We start from the raw sequence: 21,286 nt of genomic DNA on the forward strand, positions 1-21,286 counted from the left end.
GCATCCCGTAATCCATTGACTTTTAACAAAATAATACTAAGGCTCAAACTAGTTGCCACCTCTCTATCTGATGGGAATCTTGGTGCTAGGTAATGGAGGTTGTAGATAAAGGTTCTTAAGGTTAACGGATTTTATCTCTTTAATCCTACCTCTTATAAATGCTGACAGGGGCTTAATGCTGGGTCAGGTCATATATTGGGAGAGGTTTTGGGGTGAGTTCAGGGGAGGAAAGAAAGAGCTAACAGTGGAAAGGAACTCCCAGGTATTTTCTATCTTAAAATGCTATTCTCTTAAGAAGATTTTGCTTGGGCTCTTAGAAAAGTTGCTGGGACCCATTATAATTGGTTAGTATTATTACAGAGAAGGTGCTCTCCCCCACAATGTTTTATTTATTTTTTAAAAGATTTTACTTTATACTGGAGTATAGTTGATTTACAGTGTTACAAGTGAGTGATGAAGGTGAAAGAGGAGAGTGAAAAAGCTGGCTTAAAGCTCAGCATTCAAAAAACTGAGATCATGGCATCCAGCCCCATTACTCCACAGCAAATAGATGGGGAAAAAATGAGAATAGTGACAGACTTTATTTTCGTGGGCTCCAAAATCACTGCAAATGGTGACTGCAGCCATGAAATTAAAAGACTTGCTCCTTGGAAGAAAAGCTATGACCAACCTAGATAGCATATTAAAAAGCAGAGACATCACTTTGCTGACTAAAGTCCATCTGGTCAAAGCTATAGTTATTTCCAGTAGTCCAGTAGTCATGTACGGATGTGAGAGTTGGACCATAAAGAAGGCTGAGCACCAAAGAATTGATGCTTTTAAAGTGTGGTGCTGGAGAAGACTCTTGAGAGTCCTTTGGATAACAAGGAGATCGAAGCAGTCAATCCTAAAGGAAATCAGTCCTGAATATTCCTTGGAAGGGCTGATGCTGAAGCTGAAACTCCAGTACTTTGGCCACCTGATGTGAAGAGCTGACTCATTGGGGAAAACCCTGATGCTGGGAAAGATTGAAGGCAGGAGGAGAATGGGGTGACAGAGGATGAGATGGTTGGATGGCATCATTGATGCAATAGACGTGAGTTTGGGCAAACTCCGGGAGATGGTGAAGGACAGAGAAGCCTGGCATGCTGCAGTCCATGTGGTGGCAGAGTTGACATGACTTAGCCACTGAACAACAGTAAATTCTTAACATTTTAGGGCTTTACTTTGTAGTATTGTGTTTTCTAAATGTCCATTTTTTGTTATTATTTTCCACCTCCTATAAATCATAGAACTTAAGATTTTTTTAAAAAATGAAATTTGTTTGGCAAGATCCAAATAATGAACTGTTATGTGATTTTAAGATATTGAAATTTACAGACACATCAGTTTGTGTTAATGATGGATTTACTTTTTTCTTTCAAGTTCTCATTTTCATATGAATAAATGAATCCTCTGTTGAGTATCTGAATTTTGAATACCTGAATGTATGTTAATAGGTTGCTTTTTGTGTTGTAGGCTGAAAGTAGTTTCAGTGAAGAAGAGGAAGAAAAACTTCAAGTTGCATTTTCTCTAGAGAAACAAGATCTTCACCTAGTTCTTGAAACAATATCATTCATTTTAGAACAGGTATTTTTATTGCCGCAAAACAGCCTAACCATGATTTTTATTTACTACATGTTTGCATTGCTGTGACATCTATGGCATTTTAGCTTATTTTTCTAAAGTGTACAGGTAAAAGCTGTGAATATGTTTTATCAAAAATTTTGATGTGGTAAAAAAGTATTTGAATGTGTGGTTTTTTCTCATGGTATTGCATTCTACAACACAGTCTTAGTGTTGAAGAGCATGAGTAAAGTATTAATATTTGACATTATGAATCAAGACTTCACTGACTTGAGACAGTTGAAAAAGATTTAAATTTATTGTTACTTGGTATAGTAATTTGGAAAAATGCACACATTTTATTTAAGAAATTTAATAATTGATTTTGAGAATTTATTTGACTAGGATGATAAATAAAACATTTAGAAAAGAAATAGTTGTCAAAGGACATTTTGTTATAGTCTTTCTTCCTACTGAGCTGCCCTTCTGCATCCCTTGTTTACATCTAAGTTCAGTTCATTGTTTAAGTTCCCTTCAGATCACGTCTCCTCCCACTGCAGCCTGGACCCGTTATACTCGCAGTCCTCCCCTTATTTGGATTCCTTTTATGCCTGGCTCATCATGGTTGAGCCCATTGTTAAGTCTTTTCATTATTTCATGTATATCAGTTACATCTCCTTCACTAGGTTTTGAATTTGTAGGGGGCTAGGATCACATTTTTGGTGCATTGTAGCACATTGCTAGGCTAAATCTATTAAGAATCTAGAAGTAGATTCTTAATAAATTCCTGTTGTTTGATTAAGTAGAAGAATACTTGTGAAATAAAAATTTAAACAGTACTGCAGCTTTTGGGCATTCTAGTGAACAGATACGGTTGAGGACAAAATGCTAGGCTTTACTACATGCAGACTTACACAGTTTACAGATCATAAAGAAGACTATGTTCTTGTCCTTGGTGAACCTTCCGTAGAAGAAAAGGACAACCAGACAGGACAGAACAGCATGGGGTTTGTGAGAAAATTGTTTCATCAAAATGTAAAAAATAGAACAGGTATCACTGTAAAGAAAGTTTTCAATTTTTTTTAATGTATTTACCTAGGAAGTTGGTAGATGAAGATGGTTTTGAGAAAGTGTTTCTTGGAAAAATTGTGTTAGTTGGGAAACAAAACCACTGTGTACTTATTTGAAATAATTAAGTGAAATAAGGAAATTAAATTTTAATTAGGATACTATTTACATAACTGGAGCAAAGAAGTTGATAAGTAGATTTAATATTACTTAAACCACAGACAAAAATGAAGTTTAGCATGAAAAATTTGGGCCCTTTAATTCTGAATTTTCCACCCTTGGTTGTGTATATTGTTATTTGTAAAATAACAAAAAATTTATGCAGTAGAAATATAAGATTTTTAAAAATTTAAATCATTTGAAGTAATGTATTTAATTATAGCTCAAGGTCTCTGTGTGAACATTAGGGATATATGTGGCTTTTTTGCTCTTTACTAGGCAGTGTATCACAACGTGAAGCCGGCTGCTTTGCAGCAGCAGTTGGAGAACATTCATCTTAGACAAGACAAAGCAGAAGCTTTTGCCAGTGCTTGGTCTTCTATGGGTCAAGAAACAATTGAAAAATTCAGGCAGAGGATTCTTGCTCCCCACAAGGTACAGGCTATATTGCTCAAAGGATATTTTTCAGTAATGTATGGCATAAATTATTATACCTAAAAGTTTTTAAAGTGATAATTTTTGTAAAGAGGTAAATCAGGCAATAGAAAGCATGTATATGATATTCCTATAAAAGTATTTCCATGCATATTTGCTTGCTTTCCATGCATAATTTTAATTGCCAATTTCAAATATGCTTCTGTAACTTTTGAGACCTTTTTTCCTTCCGAGTCCTTGGTCAGAGTTGGTTATTCTGTTAACTGTGTATCTTATGTATAAGACTTACTATAATTTTTAAAGTATTTATTTATTTATTTGACTGTGCCAGGTCTTAGTTGCAGCATGCAAACTGTTAGTTGCAGCATGTGGGATCTAGTTCCCAGACCAGGGATCATACCGGGGCCCCCTTATTTGAGGGCTTAGAGTCTTAGCCTCTGGACCACCAGAGAAGTCCCAGACTTACTATAATTTTTTACTGAATCACATGCTTATTTGTTTTTGTGTGCTGGTATTAGGGCCTAGCAGAATGCCTTGTATGCAGAAAGTGCTCAGCATTTGTTGAATAGCAAATAGTAAGCAAAACGAACTCTTAGGGAAAAATGTAAAATAATAGCAGTATCACAAAGCTCCTTAATAACCTCTGTGTGTGTGTGCGCTAAGCCTCTTCAGTTGTGTCTGACTTTTGTGACCCTATGGACCATAGCCTACCAGCCTCCTCTGTCCATGGGATTCTTCAGGCAAGAATACTGCTGTGCGTTCGTATTCCTCCTCTGGGGATCTTCCTGACCCTGGAATCAAACCAGCATCTCTTAAGTCTCCTGCATTGGCAGGCAGGCTCTTTACCACTAGCACCACCTGGGAAACTCTAAGTTACTCTTAATGGAGATTAAGATGATCATACAGATTTTGCCCCTTTTTCTATTAATACGTTGTTTTACATAATTGATTTTCAGATTTTCAGCCATCTTTGTATTTTGGGGATAAATTTAACTTGGTTTTGGTATATAATCCTGGTTGTGTATTGCTGTATTTGCTTTACTAATATTTTGGTAAAGATCTATCTTCATGCGGGATATTGGTCTGTAGTTTCCCTGTGATGTCTTTTTTGGCATCTGGTTAATACTGACCTCACAAAGTGAGTTCCCCTCTCCTCTTTTGTTTTCTGAAATTATGTGTGAAGGTTTGGTATTAGTTTGCATTTTCACCAACATTATATGAGAGTCCCAGTAGTTCCAAATTCTTGTCGGCATTTGATATCATCAGTTTGTATTAAAGCTATTCAATTAGGTTTGTAATGGTATCTTGTGTTTTTATTTATTTATTTATTTTTTCTTTTTATTTTATTTTCTTTTTTTAATTTTTTTATTAGTTGGAGGCTAATTACTTCACAGGTATCTTGTGTTTTTAATTTATATATCCCTAGTAACAAATTATGACGATGATCTTTTCATGTACTTAACTTGTCATCCGTAGAGCTTCTTTGGTAAAGTGTCTGTTCAGATCTTTTATGTAACTGTATTTCCAGATTATGACAGATAAAGAATCATAGTAATATAAATATAAAGGACAATTATAAGTGTAAATCCCAGCATATCAAAATGCATGGGTTTTGGTTTTGTTCTTGGTTTTTTGGGTGTTACAATTTGTAGAGGGTGTTTGGTTTCTTTCTGTTGAGTTTTGTGAATTTTTAAGTCCTCTGTCAGATATGTAATTTGCAGTTATTTTCTCCTAGTCTATAGCTTTCCTTTTCAGTTTCTAATAGTATCTTTTGCAAAGTAAAAGCTTTAAAGTCTGATGAGGTTTGATTTGTCGCTTTTTTCTTTTATTAACACTGCTTCTGGGTTTGGGTCTGAGTTTGTAGCATGATGCAGTGTCACAAAAATGTTCTCTTTTTTCTTCTAAGTGTTTTGTGTTTTACATTCAAGTCTAATATCCATTTTGAGTTAATTTTTTGTAGGATATGAGGTATAGGTCTAAGTTCTTACATTTTTTCTGATATGAATGTTTCATTTGTTTCAGTGCAATTATTGATAACATTCTTTTGTTGTTGAATTGCCTTAACTCCTTTGTCAAAAATCATTTGACATATTTGTGTGTCTCTTTCTGGACTCTCTTTTTGGTTTCACTGATCTATTTATGTCTGTCATTATGCTGGTATCATGCTGCCATAATTACTATAGCTTTGTTGTAAGTCTTAAAATCAAGTATTGTTAATCTGCTAACTTTATTCCTTTTAATAATTGTTTCAGGTATTCTAGTTTCTTTACCTTTTAGTGAAAACCTTTAAAAAAAATCTGCAAAAAACCCTTTGGAATTTTGATTGAGATTATGTTTAATTTATAGATCACTTTGTAGAGAAATGACTTCTTAACAGTATTGAGTATATCTCCATTGTTGTTAGAGTTGAACACTCTTGACCTTTTTTTTTTCCCCTTTGGAGTTGTTGTAAATGGTACTGATTTAAAAATTCAGGTTTCCATTGTTTATTGCTAGTATATGGAAACACAGTTAATTTTTGTATATTGTTATTGTATTCAAGACCTTGGTAAACTTATTATTTAGTTACAGCAGTTTTTTTGGTTGTTTTCCTTGTGATTTTGTCTACAGTCAGATTGTCCATGAAGAGAGAGTTTTATTTCTTCCTTTCCTGTTTGTCCAGCTTTTGTTTTTCTTCCCTTACTGCCCTGACTAGGACTTCTGGCATGGTGTTGAATAGGATTGGTAACTTTGTACTTTGTTGTGCTCTGTTTGTGGTTTTAGAGAGAAGGCATTCCTCACCATAAGTAAGGCACTAACTGTGGGTTTTTACAAAATGCCCCTGTGTTATTTTCATTCCTTTCCTTTAATTTTTTTGACTTACACATTCAAGAGCTCTCAAGAAGGATGTGAAGCTCCATATCACTGCTTCATTTTTCATCATTTAAATTTCTGCTTTCTCCTATCCTATTTTAAAGGTTTATCCAGATTTTGTTTTCCATTCTTTGTTCCTGAAATTATTTTTAAACATCTTCATTAAAAAAAAAAAAAATCTCCACTTGCCTTTGAATATTTTCCTGTTTTATATTTATTTAATTTTCTTCTGTTTTTCTTTCTTGTATTATATAAGTACAGTATACTTGTATAGTTAAAAGTGTTTTTTTTTTTTCACTTCTTTTTTGTTTATTTTTTGTTTTTATTTTTTACAAAACCTTGTGTCAAGGGCTGACTTTAAATAGATCACAGTGAGGGAGCTGCTGTCCTAGGCATGAAACCCTGACCTAGAAGCAGGTCAGCTACAGATGGTTTAGCACTAAGTTGCCCATGAATGCGTGGTGTGTGATGGGCCAGGGGGTGGCCACCTTTCTGGCCATGCCGTGTGTCCCACGGCAAACGGCCGTCCACACCAGACCCCAGTCCCAACGTGTGGTGTGGCACGGTGTGCCCCGAGGGATGCTGGGTGTGGAGACCGGCTTGCTTAGGGTGACTGAGGCTCCCAGGGTGCAGCCATATCAATTGACGTGGGGTCAGATTCTGACCTAGAAGTGATCAGAATCCTACAGATGGTGGCTTCCCCCTATTGGCTCTTCAGCCAAGCGCATAGGCCAAATGTCCGAACCTGTGGCTCCTCTCCTACAGAGCAGGGTTACCATGGCAACAGCACATCATTAGTAGAGTAAAATTTACCTATCTCATAGCAGTCTAAGCCCAACTCACGTTCCATATTAGTGAGTGAACAATCCAACACTTGGTGAATCCTGCCTCTCAGTGATAGGAAGAGCAGACAAAGAAGGATCAGAAAGTGACGTTGCTGTGAATGCTTAGCCACCACAAGCCAGTTATCCCTGTGTTAGCTTTTCTGACACTTCCTGCTTAAAACCCCAAAGGTCAGAAGGATGTGAAGCTCTGCTTTCAGGGTCTTTATTCATACTGAAAATCAAGATCAAGTGAGCTTTTGCCCCTCTTCACGGGAGGTTTCTGTCCTCCATGAGCTCATCCTAGGACTCTTTTTGACACTTCCAATAGTAAGTCATTGTCTAATACCTTCTGGATGATAGTTGGTTACTCTTTTAAAGAATAATATTTCTTCCCCATGTTATGTTGCATTGCATTAACTTCTGTCTTAAGAAGTGGTTTGATCAGTTGTCATACAAAATATGCAAAAAAAAATAGTTGGAAGAGTGTGATTAATTGTACATTGGTCCCCGAGAATGTAGAAAATTACCTTTTGCCAATACAGAGTATATGAGAGGATAGCTAATATCAATGCATTATTTTAATGCCTTCAGTGCTTAATTAAGATTGTATAATAATAGCAAACATCTCTTGTGTTTATTGTGGGCCAAATATTCTACTCAGCGCTTTGTAGTAATAGCTTGTAAAACTCATTAATAGTTTTAGTTCATATTTAAAATTAAACTGGAACTTAGATTAAATAACTGATCCATGGTCATGCTGCTAAATAAGTGGTAGAGTTGGGATTTGACAAAGTAGTTAACATTTCTAAACCACCGTGCTAGTCTCCCACCTAGATGTTAGCAGCAGAATTTTTCTGTCAGGCATTATGCACAGTGGTTTACATAGTAGGTGTGTGTTTTGTATTTTTGAAAAAGAAATAAAACTTGAAAGTGTGCCTTAACTGTGTTAACCCAAGTGGTCCATGGCGAAGCTGAGATGGTAATCAGATTGGTCCCTCTCTTAATTAAGCCTTGTTCTTCTTATGTCACGGCATCTCTTGCAGCTATAATGTTATCTTTTTTTTTTTTGCCCTGATGGCTATTTAGGGTATGGTGACTAAAATAGCCATGGGTGAAAATAAATCATGTCATTTAAGTTATAACAAAAATATATGGCAGTAGTTACTAGTGGGCAAATGTATTTACAGAGACTGACTGTTGTTTTACAGTGATTTAGAGGTTCTCATGAACTGTCTGTGCCGTGTGTGCCGTGGAACATCTGTGTAAGTAATTATCAATGCAGAGAGAGTCAGAGTCAATTAAATAACAAGCTAAAAAATCAAAAAGAGCTTATTTTTAATTCAATTTTTAAAAATACCTCCTTTCATCTTCTGTTACTTAGATCTAATAAGTGAGAAGCAGATTGAAAATTAATCTGGTAGCTTTTTGTAGGATACGACTGAAAGGATTTTTAAATTTTATCCCATCTCTTTTTTTTTTTTAGTACACTTTATCTTAACCTCTTCAGAGACTGAGATGTTAACACAGCTTATTGGAATTTGTATTCTTCCCTCTTTCACCAGTGTTGATTATGTTAGCAGTGTCCTTCTAACAGGGTTTTCTGTTTGATTTTTGTTACAATGCCTGTGTGGTAACAAATTTATTAGTTATGAATACTCTTTCAGACAGAACTTGAATACTGTGTTTACTTTTAGTCCTAAAATTCTGGTGAGAGTTCATGTATATTCTTAGTATACAAACTGTAACCTATATATCAAATATTTTTAGCACACATCTCTTTTTTTTCTGAGACCTTAAGGAAAATAATTGTGTTGTTTTATGATTTTTAAAAAAATATTTTTGTATTAGAGTTCACCCTGTTCCTCAGTAATAGATTTGATAATGAGAAATATATATAAGGCATATTTTTAGGGAGTTTTTAAAGATATATTTGACAGTTGTATTTGTTTTGAATATTCAAAATGTGTGTAATGTGATTTTCTCCTCCTGTTAATAGTGTTCTTAACTTTACCAATTATATGACAAATTTATTTATAATATTTACTCATCTCATTATATAGTGAAAATTCATCATGTCTTCTCTCATGTTCTTGAGAAACCTGCATTTAAAAATGGATGGATAATGTTCTTAAGATAATAATGTTCCTAAATAGTGTTTAAAAAAATTCTCTTTAAGCCATTGTAGTAAGATTTACTTCACTGTTAAGTATAGCAGCTAATTGTTTGCTTTATTAACTGTTAAATATCTGTTTTTTAAATGTAATATAAGAAATCAGAAATTTCAATTTGACATTTTAAAAATTTGATGCATTCTTTTAGTTTTATTATTTTCTTTAGTATTCTTGTTTCATTTCTTTTTGGAATTATAAGAATGGATAAAGTGTTTTACTATAAAGAGAACAGAAAAAGCATACTTCATAGAGCTAAATCTAAATATATAACTATGAGTGCATATCTGAGTGCTTTTTTCAAGCTCTATGTATTTATTGGCTGCATTGGATCTTAGTTGCAGCACACGGGCTCCGCAGCTGTGGTGCACTGGCTTAGTTCTCTGTGGCATGTGTTATCTTAATTCCCAGACCAGGAATTGAACCTGCATCCAGAATCCACCTGCCACTGCAGGAGATGCAGGAGATGTGGTTCGATCCCTGGGTCAGGAAGATCCCCTGGAGTAGGAAATGGCAACCCACTCCAGTATTCTTGCCTGAAAAAATCCCATGGACAGAGGAGCCTGGTGGGCTGCAGTCATGGGGTCACAAAGAGTCAGACACAGGTGAGTGACTAACACTTAACGTTCGTGTACAAGTCTTTTTGTGGACATATGTTTTCATTTCCCTTGAGTAAATGTCTAGGAATGGGGTGATTGACTCTTTAGCCAAATTTAAGGCTTTCTATTTGAGTTTCAGCCACCCCATGCTGCATGGATTGGGAAAAGTCATAAAAATACAAAAAGGCAAAGAAATGTGAATCTGTCATGTGTGGATCCCTTCCCTTTAACTTCTGCTTACTTTTTAGTCATTCTCTAGTGCCTTCAAGTCTGTTTTTAAACTAGCTTGTTTAGAGGTTGTACTTTTTATTTGCAAGGGAAGTTTATGTCATATAAACTATTTCCTGCCATTATCAGATCAGGAACTCCAGAAGTGCTTCTTTTAAATTGTAAGTCTTATTCTGTCCCTTCTCTGTTCCACATCCACCAGTCTTTCCATGTTGCTTATGATAGAAGTCAAAGTTCTTACAGTTGCTTTTAAGACCCTATGTGATCAGTAAACCCCTCTTCGTCTGCTCTCTTGTTGACCTCCACCTGGCTCACTTTGTATAATTTTATTCTTTTTACCTCAGAAGCTCTTGGGTGTTCATGAGGTAGGCTTCCTTATTTTTTTTCAGCCCTGTGCTCAAGTGTCACATTTATCAGTGAGCCTCCTAGTAATCATCATAGTGAAAAGTGCTTCTATCTTTATGGTAATTTCTTACTTCATTTTTTTTCTATCATACTTATTATTCTTATCTGACCCACTGTGTATTGTACTTACTTATTATTTTTTTTTATTGTCAGTCTCTACTACTAAACTATAAACTCCAGAAGGACAGGAATTTTTGTTTGTTTTGTTCACTACTGTATTTTCACTACTTTAAGTGACCCTTGGGACTTGGTTCTCAAAAATTGGTTGTTGACTGAATAAATGGACAGTATCCCTGCTTTTAAAAATTGTGCTATTTTGAAGTTCTGTGTATAAGGTTTTCTTTTAAAGAGGGATATCAGTGTTTATAGGTGGAGGAAAGAACAGTGAAGAGAGAAGGGTATGGATTATGTTTTGTATTTCCTAGTGCTCTTTTGTGTTTTCATTTTGGTTGTACTTGAAACTTTTTGTGGTTCATTTATTTCATGATTCTTGAGTTTCACTGGAAACTATATTCAGTCATTTACATTTTTTCTCTTTAAAAGTGGGAATGTATATATAATAAGAATTGCTTTAGCTTGGAATGAAAATTCTCCAGGGGAAAAAAAGTGATGTCATTAGCTGTTGCTGCAGCAATCAGTTTAAAGAACTTTAGATCTAAGAGGCCCTTAATCAGTCTAATTTGAAACAGAAATGTGTTCTATGCTTTATAAATAATTGACTAAAACCAGAGCCATTAACAAATTAAATAAAGATTTTACTAATGCCAAAGAACTGGGCTATTAGCAAAATTACTCTTATGTCATAGTATTCAAAGATGTGCACTTGCTAAATAGAATTGATGTACTTTTTCAGAGTGTGCCAATAGTGAGAGCATTAGTTGAATGACATTTCAGTGTCCTCAATCTTGTACTGTTGTGTTCATATATTCATGGTATGCAGAGGTGGAAAACAGGCTGAACGATGATTCATTGATGTTTTCCCTCATCACGTTATAACTTGGATATGATGACCAATTAGGTATTTTGGCCAAGTTTGTGAGTCAAGGAATATAGTTTTAAGTTTCATACCACCCTAGCAGTGATGCTATGTTGACTTCAGTAACTTGGATATGATGACCAGTTAGGTATTTTGGCCAAGTCTGTGAGTCAAGGAATATAGTTTGAAGTTTCATACCACCCTGGCAGTGATGCTATGTTGACTTCGGTAGCATCTAAACTTGAGGATGTAGGTTAGAGAGTATCCCTACGTTGTGATATTTGTAATGAAGCATTTACACCTCTTATGATGTCAATGCTGAACTGCACAGTAGTCATCTCTGAGATCCTGACCTTGTCTTTGTATGCTTACAGATGTTACAGTGTAGAATTCTTTCTCTGGGAGGCAAGGAGTAGTGTGGATTTTTTGAAGCTTATTGCCTCCCCTTCTTGCCAATGACTAAAGGATGGCAAGGAGGTTGAAGATGTTCTCTGAATGCACCTATATAGTCCTCTGTTACAGCTTTTCATATATTTTATCTGTCTATTAAGAAATAATGTTGCATGTCATTGTTCAGTTGTTCAGTCGTGTCTGACTTTTTGTGACCCCATGGACGCCAGGCTTCCCTGTCCTTCTCTATCTCCTGGAGTTTGCTCAGACTCATGTCCATTGAGTCAGTGATGCCATCCAGCCATCTTGTCTTCTGTCGTCCCCTTCTCCCACCTTCAATCTTTCCCGGCATCAGGGTCTTTTCCAGTGAGTCATTTCTTCCCATCAGGTAGCCCAAGTATTGGAGCTTCAGCTTCAGCGTCAGTCCTTCCAGTGAATATTCAGGACTGATTTCCTTTAGGATTGACTGGTTTGATCTCCTTGCAGTAATGAATTATAATTTAAATAGTATAATCTATATCCTTTTAATTGTACTGTTCAGTGAATCTTGATAGAGGTATATCTATGATATCATTGTCATAATCAAAAGGCAGAGCTTTTTCATCATTCTCAAAAGTTACTTCGTGCTCCTTGACAGTTCTTTCTTCCTCTAACCCTGGCCCCAGGAAACCACTGATTTGCTTGATGATGTTTTGTTGGATTTTTAATCCATGGAATCATATACATGTACTTCTCTCTGGCTTTTTCCACTGAGTATGATTTTGAGGTTCATTCTTGTTGTTGAATGTGTTAATAGTTTGTTCTTTTTTTTTTTAAAATTGTGGGTTGGTATTTTTTATTGCAGTGTGGTATTCTATCATATGAATATATCACAATTTGTTATCCATTCACCTGTTGATGGTATTTGTACTGTTTTCAGTTTGGGGTTATTGTGAATAAATCTGTTAATATTCTCAATACATATCTTTTTATGGGCATATATTTTCACTTTGCCTGAGTAATTTCTTAGGGATGGATTGACTGAGTTGTAGGGTCAGTGTGTATTTAGCTGTGAGGAAACTGCTAATGAGTTTTCCAAAGAGGTTATGCTATTTTACATTCCAGCCAGCAATTTTTTCACATCCTGGCCAACACTTGGTATTGCCGTTCTTTAAAATTTTAGCATTTTAATGGGATAAGGAGATTGAATATCTTATAATGTGTTTATTGTGTTTATTGGTTTGTTTTCTTTTGTGAATTATGTATTCCAATCTTTTCCTGTTTTTGTAGAGTTTTTTTGTCTTATTGTGGTAAGGATTCTTTTTATAGTTTGAATACAAGTTCTGTGTCAGGTATATGTATTGTGAATATTTTATTAGTCTGTGGCTTGGCTTTTTCTTAATGGTAACTTTTGAAGAACAGGATTTTTAGTTTTGATGAAGTCCAGTTTATAGTTTTTTTCTCTTATGGTTCATCCTTCTATGGCTCTCTCTGAAATCTTTGCCCGTCCTAAGATCACAAAAGTTTTCTTTTCGTGTTTTCCTCTAGAAGTTTGATGGTTTTAGCACTTGCATTTGGGTCTGTGATCCATTCTGAGTTCATTTTTGTGTGTGGTGCTTGTTAGGTGTTAGTTGCTCAGTCATGTCCGACTTTTGCGACCCCGTGGACTATAGCCCACCAGGCTCCTTTGTCCATGGAATTCTCTAGGCAAGAATACTGGATTGGGTTGCCATTCCCTTCTCCAGGAGATCTTCCCAACCCAGGGATCGAGCCTGGGTCTCCCACATTGCAGGCAGATTATTTTCCATCTGAGCCACCAGGAAGCCCATCTGTTAGGTAGAGGTTGTTTTTTGCTTTGTTTCCTTGCCGATATCTAGTTGTTCCAGCATCATTTACCTTGGTGCTTTCATTATAAGCCATTTTGTGAGTCTTTAAGTCTGTCCTTGGCCTTTGTCTTTATTGCTGTAGCTTTATATTCTTCAAGTTAGGTAATATGATTCCTCCAACTCTTTGAAAAAAATTGGTTTGACTCTTTTAGGTCATTTACATTTCCATTTAAAATTTAGAATCAACTTGTCAGTTTCTATTAAAAAAAAAAAAATTCCTGCTGGAATTTAATTGGATTGCCCTAAATCTGTAGATCACATTTGAAAGAACTGACATCTTAGCAATATTGAATCATTAATTCATGAACATGGTATATCTGTCCATTTATTGATATCTTCTTTAATTTATTCAAGCAATGTTTGTAGTCTTCCAATGACCAGAATTTTCACAAAATTTTTTAAAGTTATGCTATAGACTGAATGTGTCTCTTCAAATTTCATATATTGAAACCTCACCCCCAAAATGATAGTATTAGGAGGTGGGGCTTTTGGGAATTAATTAGTTAATACGGAAGGGACCTAATCAGTGAGATTAGTGCCCTTATAAAGAGAGAACTCCCTTGCCTCCTTCTGTCTCGTGAGGATACAAGAAGTCTGCAGTCTGGAAGAGGGGCCCTCACCCATCCTTGCTGGCACCCTTATTTTAGACTTCCAGTCTCCACAACTGTGGGAAATAAATGTTTGTTATTATTAAGCCATACTGTCTGTGGTATTTTGTTTTAGTGGCCTGAACAGACTAAGGCACTGTGTATTTCCCTGATTTTGGTTGCTACTATAGATAGAATTGCATTTTTGATAATTTCTAGTTGTTTGTTTCTAGTATGTTGAAAACTACTGATGTTTTATATTAGTCATTTGTCATAACTTTCTTAAAATCAGTCATTAGTTTTAGTAGCTTTCTTTGCAGATTACCTAAGATTTCTTATGTATATGTTATGGCAAAGTTGTTTTTGCATATGTTTGTCTTCATCATGTGGCTTGGAACAGAGATTTCAGTTTGATGACTTTTATGTCCCCAGCATCTATGATGGTATAAAGGTCAGGTTCACGCTCTTCTGATTTTTCTCCTTTCTGGCTGCATCTTTTGGCCAGTCATACTCATTACTGTCTTCTCATTTCCACAACCTGTAAATCTTTTGCTGTGCCAGGACTCAGCCGCCGGTCCTCTTCTGTTATTCTTTTGTTCTTGCCTGGCAATCACATTCAGGCTTCTGAGTTTAAAAACTATTTTCTAATAAAACATTTTTTTCTCTAGCCTATTTGATAATTTCATTGGATGTAGAATAGGCATCTCAAACTTAACATTTAAAAAATAAATGTTTTTTATTTACTGGATCGCTCTTTGGATCGTTCCTCTTGAAACTGTTCCTGTAGTTTTCCTGTCTTAGGTAATGGTTAAGGTTTCTTTTTTAATTTGCACAGATCAAAATGATATAATTTTGCCATTATTATTTAAAAATAGATAGAAAACCAGGATAAAAGTATGATTCTACTGAAAAGAAACATAGGTTTCATCAACTTACAACTTAAAGAATTCACATAAAGATGGGAATCTTCTGAAAGTGACAGGCTTTTTGTCAAACTATATGCTTGTTGAGTTAAGGCTGATATCCGATGTAAATAATAGTTAAGAAAACCACATATATAAAATGCTGGAAATTGATTTTTCTTAATGCCAAGGTATTATTTATTTTTAACCATTAGGGGTTAGAATTTTCTTCATTATTTTTTGAATTTTAGATATTCCTTTGGTTAGGACAAAAGGAGGGAAGCACTTCTATTCCTTCTGTTAAATTACTTGGTAATTTAATCCCCACTTAACAATTTCATTGTATTTGCAAATTTGTTCCAAGTTCCAAACAAATAGATTTTTTTTTTTTTTTAATCTGACTTTGTAAATTGGGCATTGTCAGCTTAAAGATGAGGAGTAAAACTTGGCATCTCTTGGAGGGCTTCCTAATGACAGGTTGTTTAAAAATTTCCTGATTTGATTAATGGACTTATTTGAGTGGATTATAAATACCCTTCGGGTTTCTTCTACAACATTTTCTTTTGAAGGAAAAAGGTAAAATTTGAGGTATAAACATCAGTGCCCCTATTGTTCACTGGTTTATATTAATAGAATGTTTCCAATAAAATGTACTTCTAAATTGATCCTGTCATCTTCTGTCCTTTGGCAGACTCTGTAGGTACATATATTGCTGAAGAAAATAAATCTCTTATTGATTGTAATGGAAATACTAGAAACTTCTCTATTTTAGACAAATGTAAAATTAATCTATTATTTTAAAGATTTAATTATATACACATTCATATACACATGCCATTATTGAGGAATCATAAGTATGACCTCTTATACATTCATAAATTGATTTTCCCAGCAGGTATTGCTTTCTTGGTGATACAGGTTTATAATGAGAAATGTGTCTAAAAGCTAACCTTATTAAGCAGATTACATTGAACTGAAAAATGGCCTTCTCCCCTGTATGAAAGATTTAGAAAAAGTTCTTATTTCATGCTTCATTCTATGTGTATAATTTTAGAAAACACAGAATAAACCAACTAGAATTTTTTTTAAGTGGGGAATTTCCTGTAACTAGTCAGTAGATTGTATAGGAAGAAATCACTGAGGTTAAGAGAAGTGGTCAGGAAATTGGGGAATAAGTATTTAGCTAAGCTTTAAAAATAAGTTCATGTTCTTCTTGTATTAAATGTTTAGTCAACTTCCAGGTTTTACATTTCATAAGAGTAAATAATAATGTATAGTTTCTGTAATAAGCCGTATATATATTATATATGGAATTTCTGCTTGTAGTCTTTGCCAGTTATAAAATAAATGGTGGATTATAGCAACAGAATATAGATAGTGCTTTCTCTTTTAGCAGTTAGAGTTCTGTTTTTATGTGTTTTCATGATTGATTATAGTAAACAGTAATTGTTTCATGAGTACACACACACACATAATTCCTAAAACTCATTCAGTATTTCTGAGCAGTATTTTTCCTACTGTAGATAGCCTGAGCTGTTAGAGGTTTAGTGGGTAATGAAATCAATTTGGAGGGTTTTTGAATTAGTATTTTAAGAGTGAAACTTAACAGAATTTATGTATCATTGCTCTGGGTGAAAAATTGTCTGGTGACACTTTTGTATATTTATATCAATTTGCAACATAAAGAAGTATTTCTTACTATGTGATATGATCCAAGCAGAAGCTACTGTTATAGGGAGCCAGGAGTTAAAGTGTGGTGATTAACATTACGTTTTCATTTTCATTTTAAGAGAGTTAATATTATTGTAATTTTGACCGATTTTGCATGTGCTTGGAATTGTGATTTACAAAGCAATTACGAGAAGTTAAGCTTGGAGTTGTTACCTGGATGTTAGAGGGAGAATGAAGTCTTTGTATCTGTTTTGAACTGACATCTTAGTGACATTGTCAGATAATAAGTAATGTAAGTGAGATGCCTAAGAACTATCATTTAAACAGTTTTGGCATGGGTTAGAAAACATTAAAAATATTAGTGGCTCATTCTCCTTGTGTTTTATGTTATGTTGGTGACATTTAAATGTAGAATGTTGATTAAGGTATAAAGACCCTCAGATTTAAATTTGGATGTGAGATATCTAATTATATTTAAATGATTCCTGCTATTTTAATGTACAAATGTTTGATATACACAATACAGAATTTTATTTTAAATAGAAGCAATGTAGTTTAGCTAACTTAAGTAAAAATTCAATCTAGATTTTGTTTCCTATGTAATGAAAATGTTGATGACTTTCATATTTGTTTCTTAGGAGTCTCAGAGGAATAATTAGAGTATATTATAACATCTTCACCTTGGTAAAAGGCTTTTGTTTTATTCATATTTATATCACCAGTGTCTATTACAGACTCAGAAAATAATATATGTTCTAACCAGTTTAAGGAATTCCATCTTTCTTCAACTTGCCTTTGTCTTTTAGGACATTGATGTTTTTCAAGTGTACATTCCTATTATGTCTATTTTTATATTTTCTGTTAGTTTCTTCAGGATCAAATTTAGTTATAATTTCGCTAAAAATTTTTGTGAACGGTACTTGCAGGATATCGTACCTGGAGGCACATCTTGTCTGTTTGCCACTGCTTGGTGATGTTAATTTTGATCTCTTGGTTAAGGTGTTTTGCTTTTTTTTCTACTGCATAATTATTTTTCTTTTGTACCTAAAAAGCAATTGTGGGCAAGAAGCTTTGTGACTATTCATTTCATATCAGACCTTCTCCACTTAAATTTAGTATCCATTGATGATTTTTACTACAGTTTATTTTTGTAACTTTTGATTTTGATATAATTTCCGATTTAGAGAAAAGTGGCAATAGTAACAAGCATAAGGAGCCTCCGTATACTCTTCTCTTCACCAGTTGTTTACTTTTACATATTTTATCTGTAAAATGGGGATAATAAGAGTAGTGCTGGTATTGTTTCCTAGTTTCACTCGGAAGATTTTCTTAGATTTGTTTTTCTTATTGCTCTGTGTAACTGTAAAATATTAAAAAAAATATAATTGTGGCTCTCCTTTATTCCCTCTTCATTTGAGGTTTCTGGATACTGCTCTTTTAATATGAAATTTTATGTATGGGTGTGTGTATGTGCATATGCCTACATATGAGAGGCTTAGCAGCTGAACAACAACTACATTTTTTTTTTTTAAACTTTTTAAGTTACTGTTTCTTGTGGGCATGGGATGAATGTTTTTAAATCACAAAACAGTAGAAAAGGCTCTAAAATATAAGAAAGTCAGTCAACAATGTTTTCAGTTATGATGTTTTTAAAATTACCTTTGCTAGTATTTTTTATTTGCTTCAATTCAATTCAGCATATAGAGTGCCTACTCTGTTTAAAAGATACTATTAAAAATAGGATAGGAAAAATTAGGTAATCAAAATGCCTTATGTTTATAATGCTTTGGAGTTTCCAAAACAGTTTGAATATGCATTTTCTTATTTAATATTGCCAATAACTCAGGAAAAAAGCAGATAATTCAGATAGATTTATTTCCACTTCCTATGAGGAAACTGAGATCTTGAAAGATTGTGACTTAATTATTAGGGCCACCTAGGTAGTGAGTAGTGGCTTAAGTATGAACTAAAGCATAAGCTTTAAGTTCAGTGATCTTAATTGCCCCATTCCACCTCTATGCAGTGACTAAGTATACATTCATTTGTGCAAAGGCCTGACCGTAGTGGGACCATATTTTAATTTATTCACTTAATATTTATCTTTGTCATTTATCTTAAGTGCTTAAAGGATAAGTATAGGATTAGTTAGATCAAAACAGTGTCTTGTAGGTTTATATGAATACCTAGAGGGTGTTTTTCAATTAAGACTGTGTATCAAAATGCTTGGATATATGAGAGTAGTTGTGACATGTGTTTTCCTGTTATGTTGGAGGATCTATTGCTGTAACTGTTGAAAATAATTGTTGTTCAGTCTGCTAGGTTGTATCTGAGTCTTTGTGGACTCCGTGGACTGTTGAAAATAGTAGTGAGCTGGTGTTAGAGACTGTTTTACTATAATTAGTATTAAAAATCAGTACATTACGGATCCTTGCTTCATGTGTACCATTAAATTGATTTTTTTATTTGTGGTATTATGGATTATGTCTCTGCAACATCTTCGCTCTTTTTAGCCATAACCTCTTAAAGGTTCAGTGCCAGGAAGAACAGAACTGTATCTTTATTTTCTCATCACATCCTCTCTCGAATAGATAATACTTTCATTGCTCTCTTTCCAATTTGGCTTTGAGTCATTGCTGTGATTCTAGCTGTTGAACAGTCTTTCAAGTTAGCAGTTAGTATTCCAGTTAAGTAAAAATTGTTTTGAGTCTGCCATTCTTACCAGTGTAGCTGAGGTAGTTTCAGTAAATCAGTTACTAGAGTCGAGTTGTCAGAGGTATATGACAATTGCATGTCACAAAACTTCCCTAAATATTGATAACTTTGGATTTACTGGAAATTAGATTTACAACTTCATACATATAGTTTTGAGGTTGGAAAAATCAGTAATCTGTCATGTTCAGTAAAGCTGCCTTCATGTTGCTTAATATTTTGAAACTTGAACTGCTTTAGCGTCTGCTGTCTTTGCCTTCCTGATTAAATCTTGCTGTTGTGTTAATTAATAAATTCAAAGGAAGTATTCTAATTAGTTTCTGTCATAACTGGGAACCATAGTAGGTTAGAATACTTTGGAAAGCATGATAACACCTGCTCACTAGTAAGTAGATATCAATTCTTTGTCTGGCGCTCTTCCAGTCTCACTAACTGTGTCTAAATGTGTGAACCTCTTACCATCTGGGCACTTCAGTTTTCCACTAAATTAAAAAAAAAAAGTTTTACCTTGTTCTACTTATTGCAAAGAGTTTTGAAAGATAGTGGGAGGTCATTTAGAGTAGTTATCACATATATATGCTATTTACTAGTTACAATTTATAACTATTTAAAAACCATTGGCTTTAAAATACACTGTTTTAAAATAGTAATTTACTGTTTAAAAACCATTGACTCCTTTAGTGTAGTTCATTGCCTCCTCTCAGAACTTTTATTTTTAGAACAGAGTGTATTTAAAGGCCAGTTTTACGCTTGAATTCGACAGGCATGGCATGAGGCCAGTCTAATGAGCCCAAAGGGAGAATGTTCAGAGTGTGCAGGTTGAAGGAGCCCAGGAACGGACTTTCCACAAAGTCCAGGCTACCCATGTTCATTCCTGCTGACTGGAGATTTGCTTAAAGTTGAGTGTTTTCTTCCTTCTGTACCATCTGATTCCAATCTACACTTGTCTTTTGTAGCTCGAGACGGTTGGATGGCAGCTTAACCTTCAGATGGCTCACTCTGCCGAAGCAAAACTAAAATCTCCTCAAGCTGTGCTACAGCTCGGAGTGAGCAATGAAGATTCGAAGGTGAGAAAGAGTATCCCATTGAAATGATGTATTTTGTTTCCTCCGACTTGTACTTTATTGTCGGCAGGGTCTTTGCTCTCTGGATTGAAAATTTAAAAATAATTTAATTAAAATTAGACAAGGATTAACAACATGACAGATCTTTATTTGTACAAGTTTTGATGTCAGATTTACACTTCACTTTTTTTATTTGAGAAACCAGATTCTCTTACAAGGTGGCGTTCTTGCAAGAACATGTTATAACATATTCTTTTGAATTCTGCAATGGGAAAAAATTGGTGGTAGTCATAATAAAATTACAATTTTAATGTTTTAGGTATTTGTGAACATTTCTGGGTGTTTTGTGTTTTAACCTGCATACATATGGCAGAGGGAATATTGTTGTCCAGCCAATGCCTGGAATATGAAGGTGACCTGAGTTGTGTTTGTGTATGTATAGTTTGTTTGTAGGTATGTTTAAATCTCAGCTCTTACGAAATAGAATTTTGGTGATACTGCATGGTGATTTCTTCCTTAGTATTAATTTCAGAAAACTTGAACATGTTATCAGAGGCTAAAGAGTTGCTATGGAATAGTTTTTATTATTATAACATTTAAAGAAATGTATATTTCACATGTCAACCAGAGCTATTTTTTACATATTTTTTTACTATAATTGAGTATCCTTAATAGCGAGAAAAGGGAGTGATCTCTTCCTCAAATAAATGAAAATGTTCATTATAAGACAAGTGAAATAGAGGTGAGAATGAGTGAGGAAGATCTGAAGAAGAAGAGATTATCATGACTGTATGTAATT

At 34.4% G+C, this 21,286-nt stretch overlaps 1 protein-coding gene across 4 annotated transcripts in view; it reads left to right on the plus strand.

The window, feature by feature from the left end:
• The window catches only part of COMMD10 (COMM domain containing 10), a 179,872-nt gene that overhangs the window by 8,393 nt on the left and 150,193 nt on the right, over nt 1-21,286 (plus strand). For all 4 annotated transcript variants that reach the window (XM_043465846.1, XM_043465849.1, XM_043465847.1 and 1 more), the window contains exons 3-5: nt 1,498-1,608; nt 3,091-3,246; nt 20,380-20,490. In XM_043465846.1, the coding sequence (XP_043321781.1) occupies nt 1,498-1,608; nt 3,091-3,246; nt 20,380-20,490 (378 nt within the window). The remainder of the gene's footprint in view (nt 1-1,497; nt 1,609-3,090; nt 3,247-20,379; nt 20,491-21,286) is intronic.

This window comes from Cervus canadensis, chromosome 4 (genome assembly GCF_019320065.1).
Source record: "Cervus canadensis isolate Bull #8, Minnesota chromosome 4, ASM1932006v1, whole genome shotgun sequence".
Classification (NCBI taxonomy): Eukaryota; Metazoa; Chordata; class Mammalia; order Artiodactyla; family Cervidae; genus Cervus; species Cervus canadensis.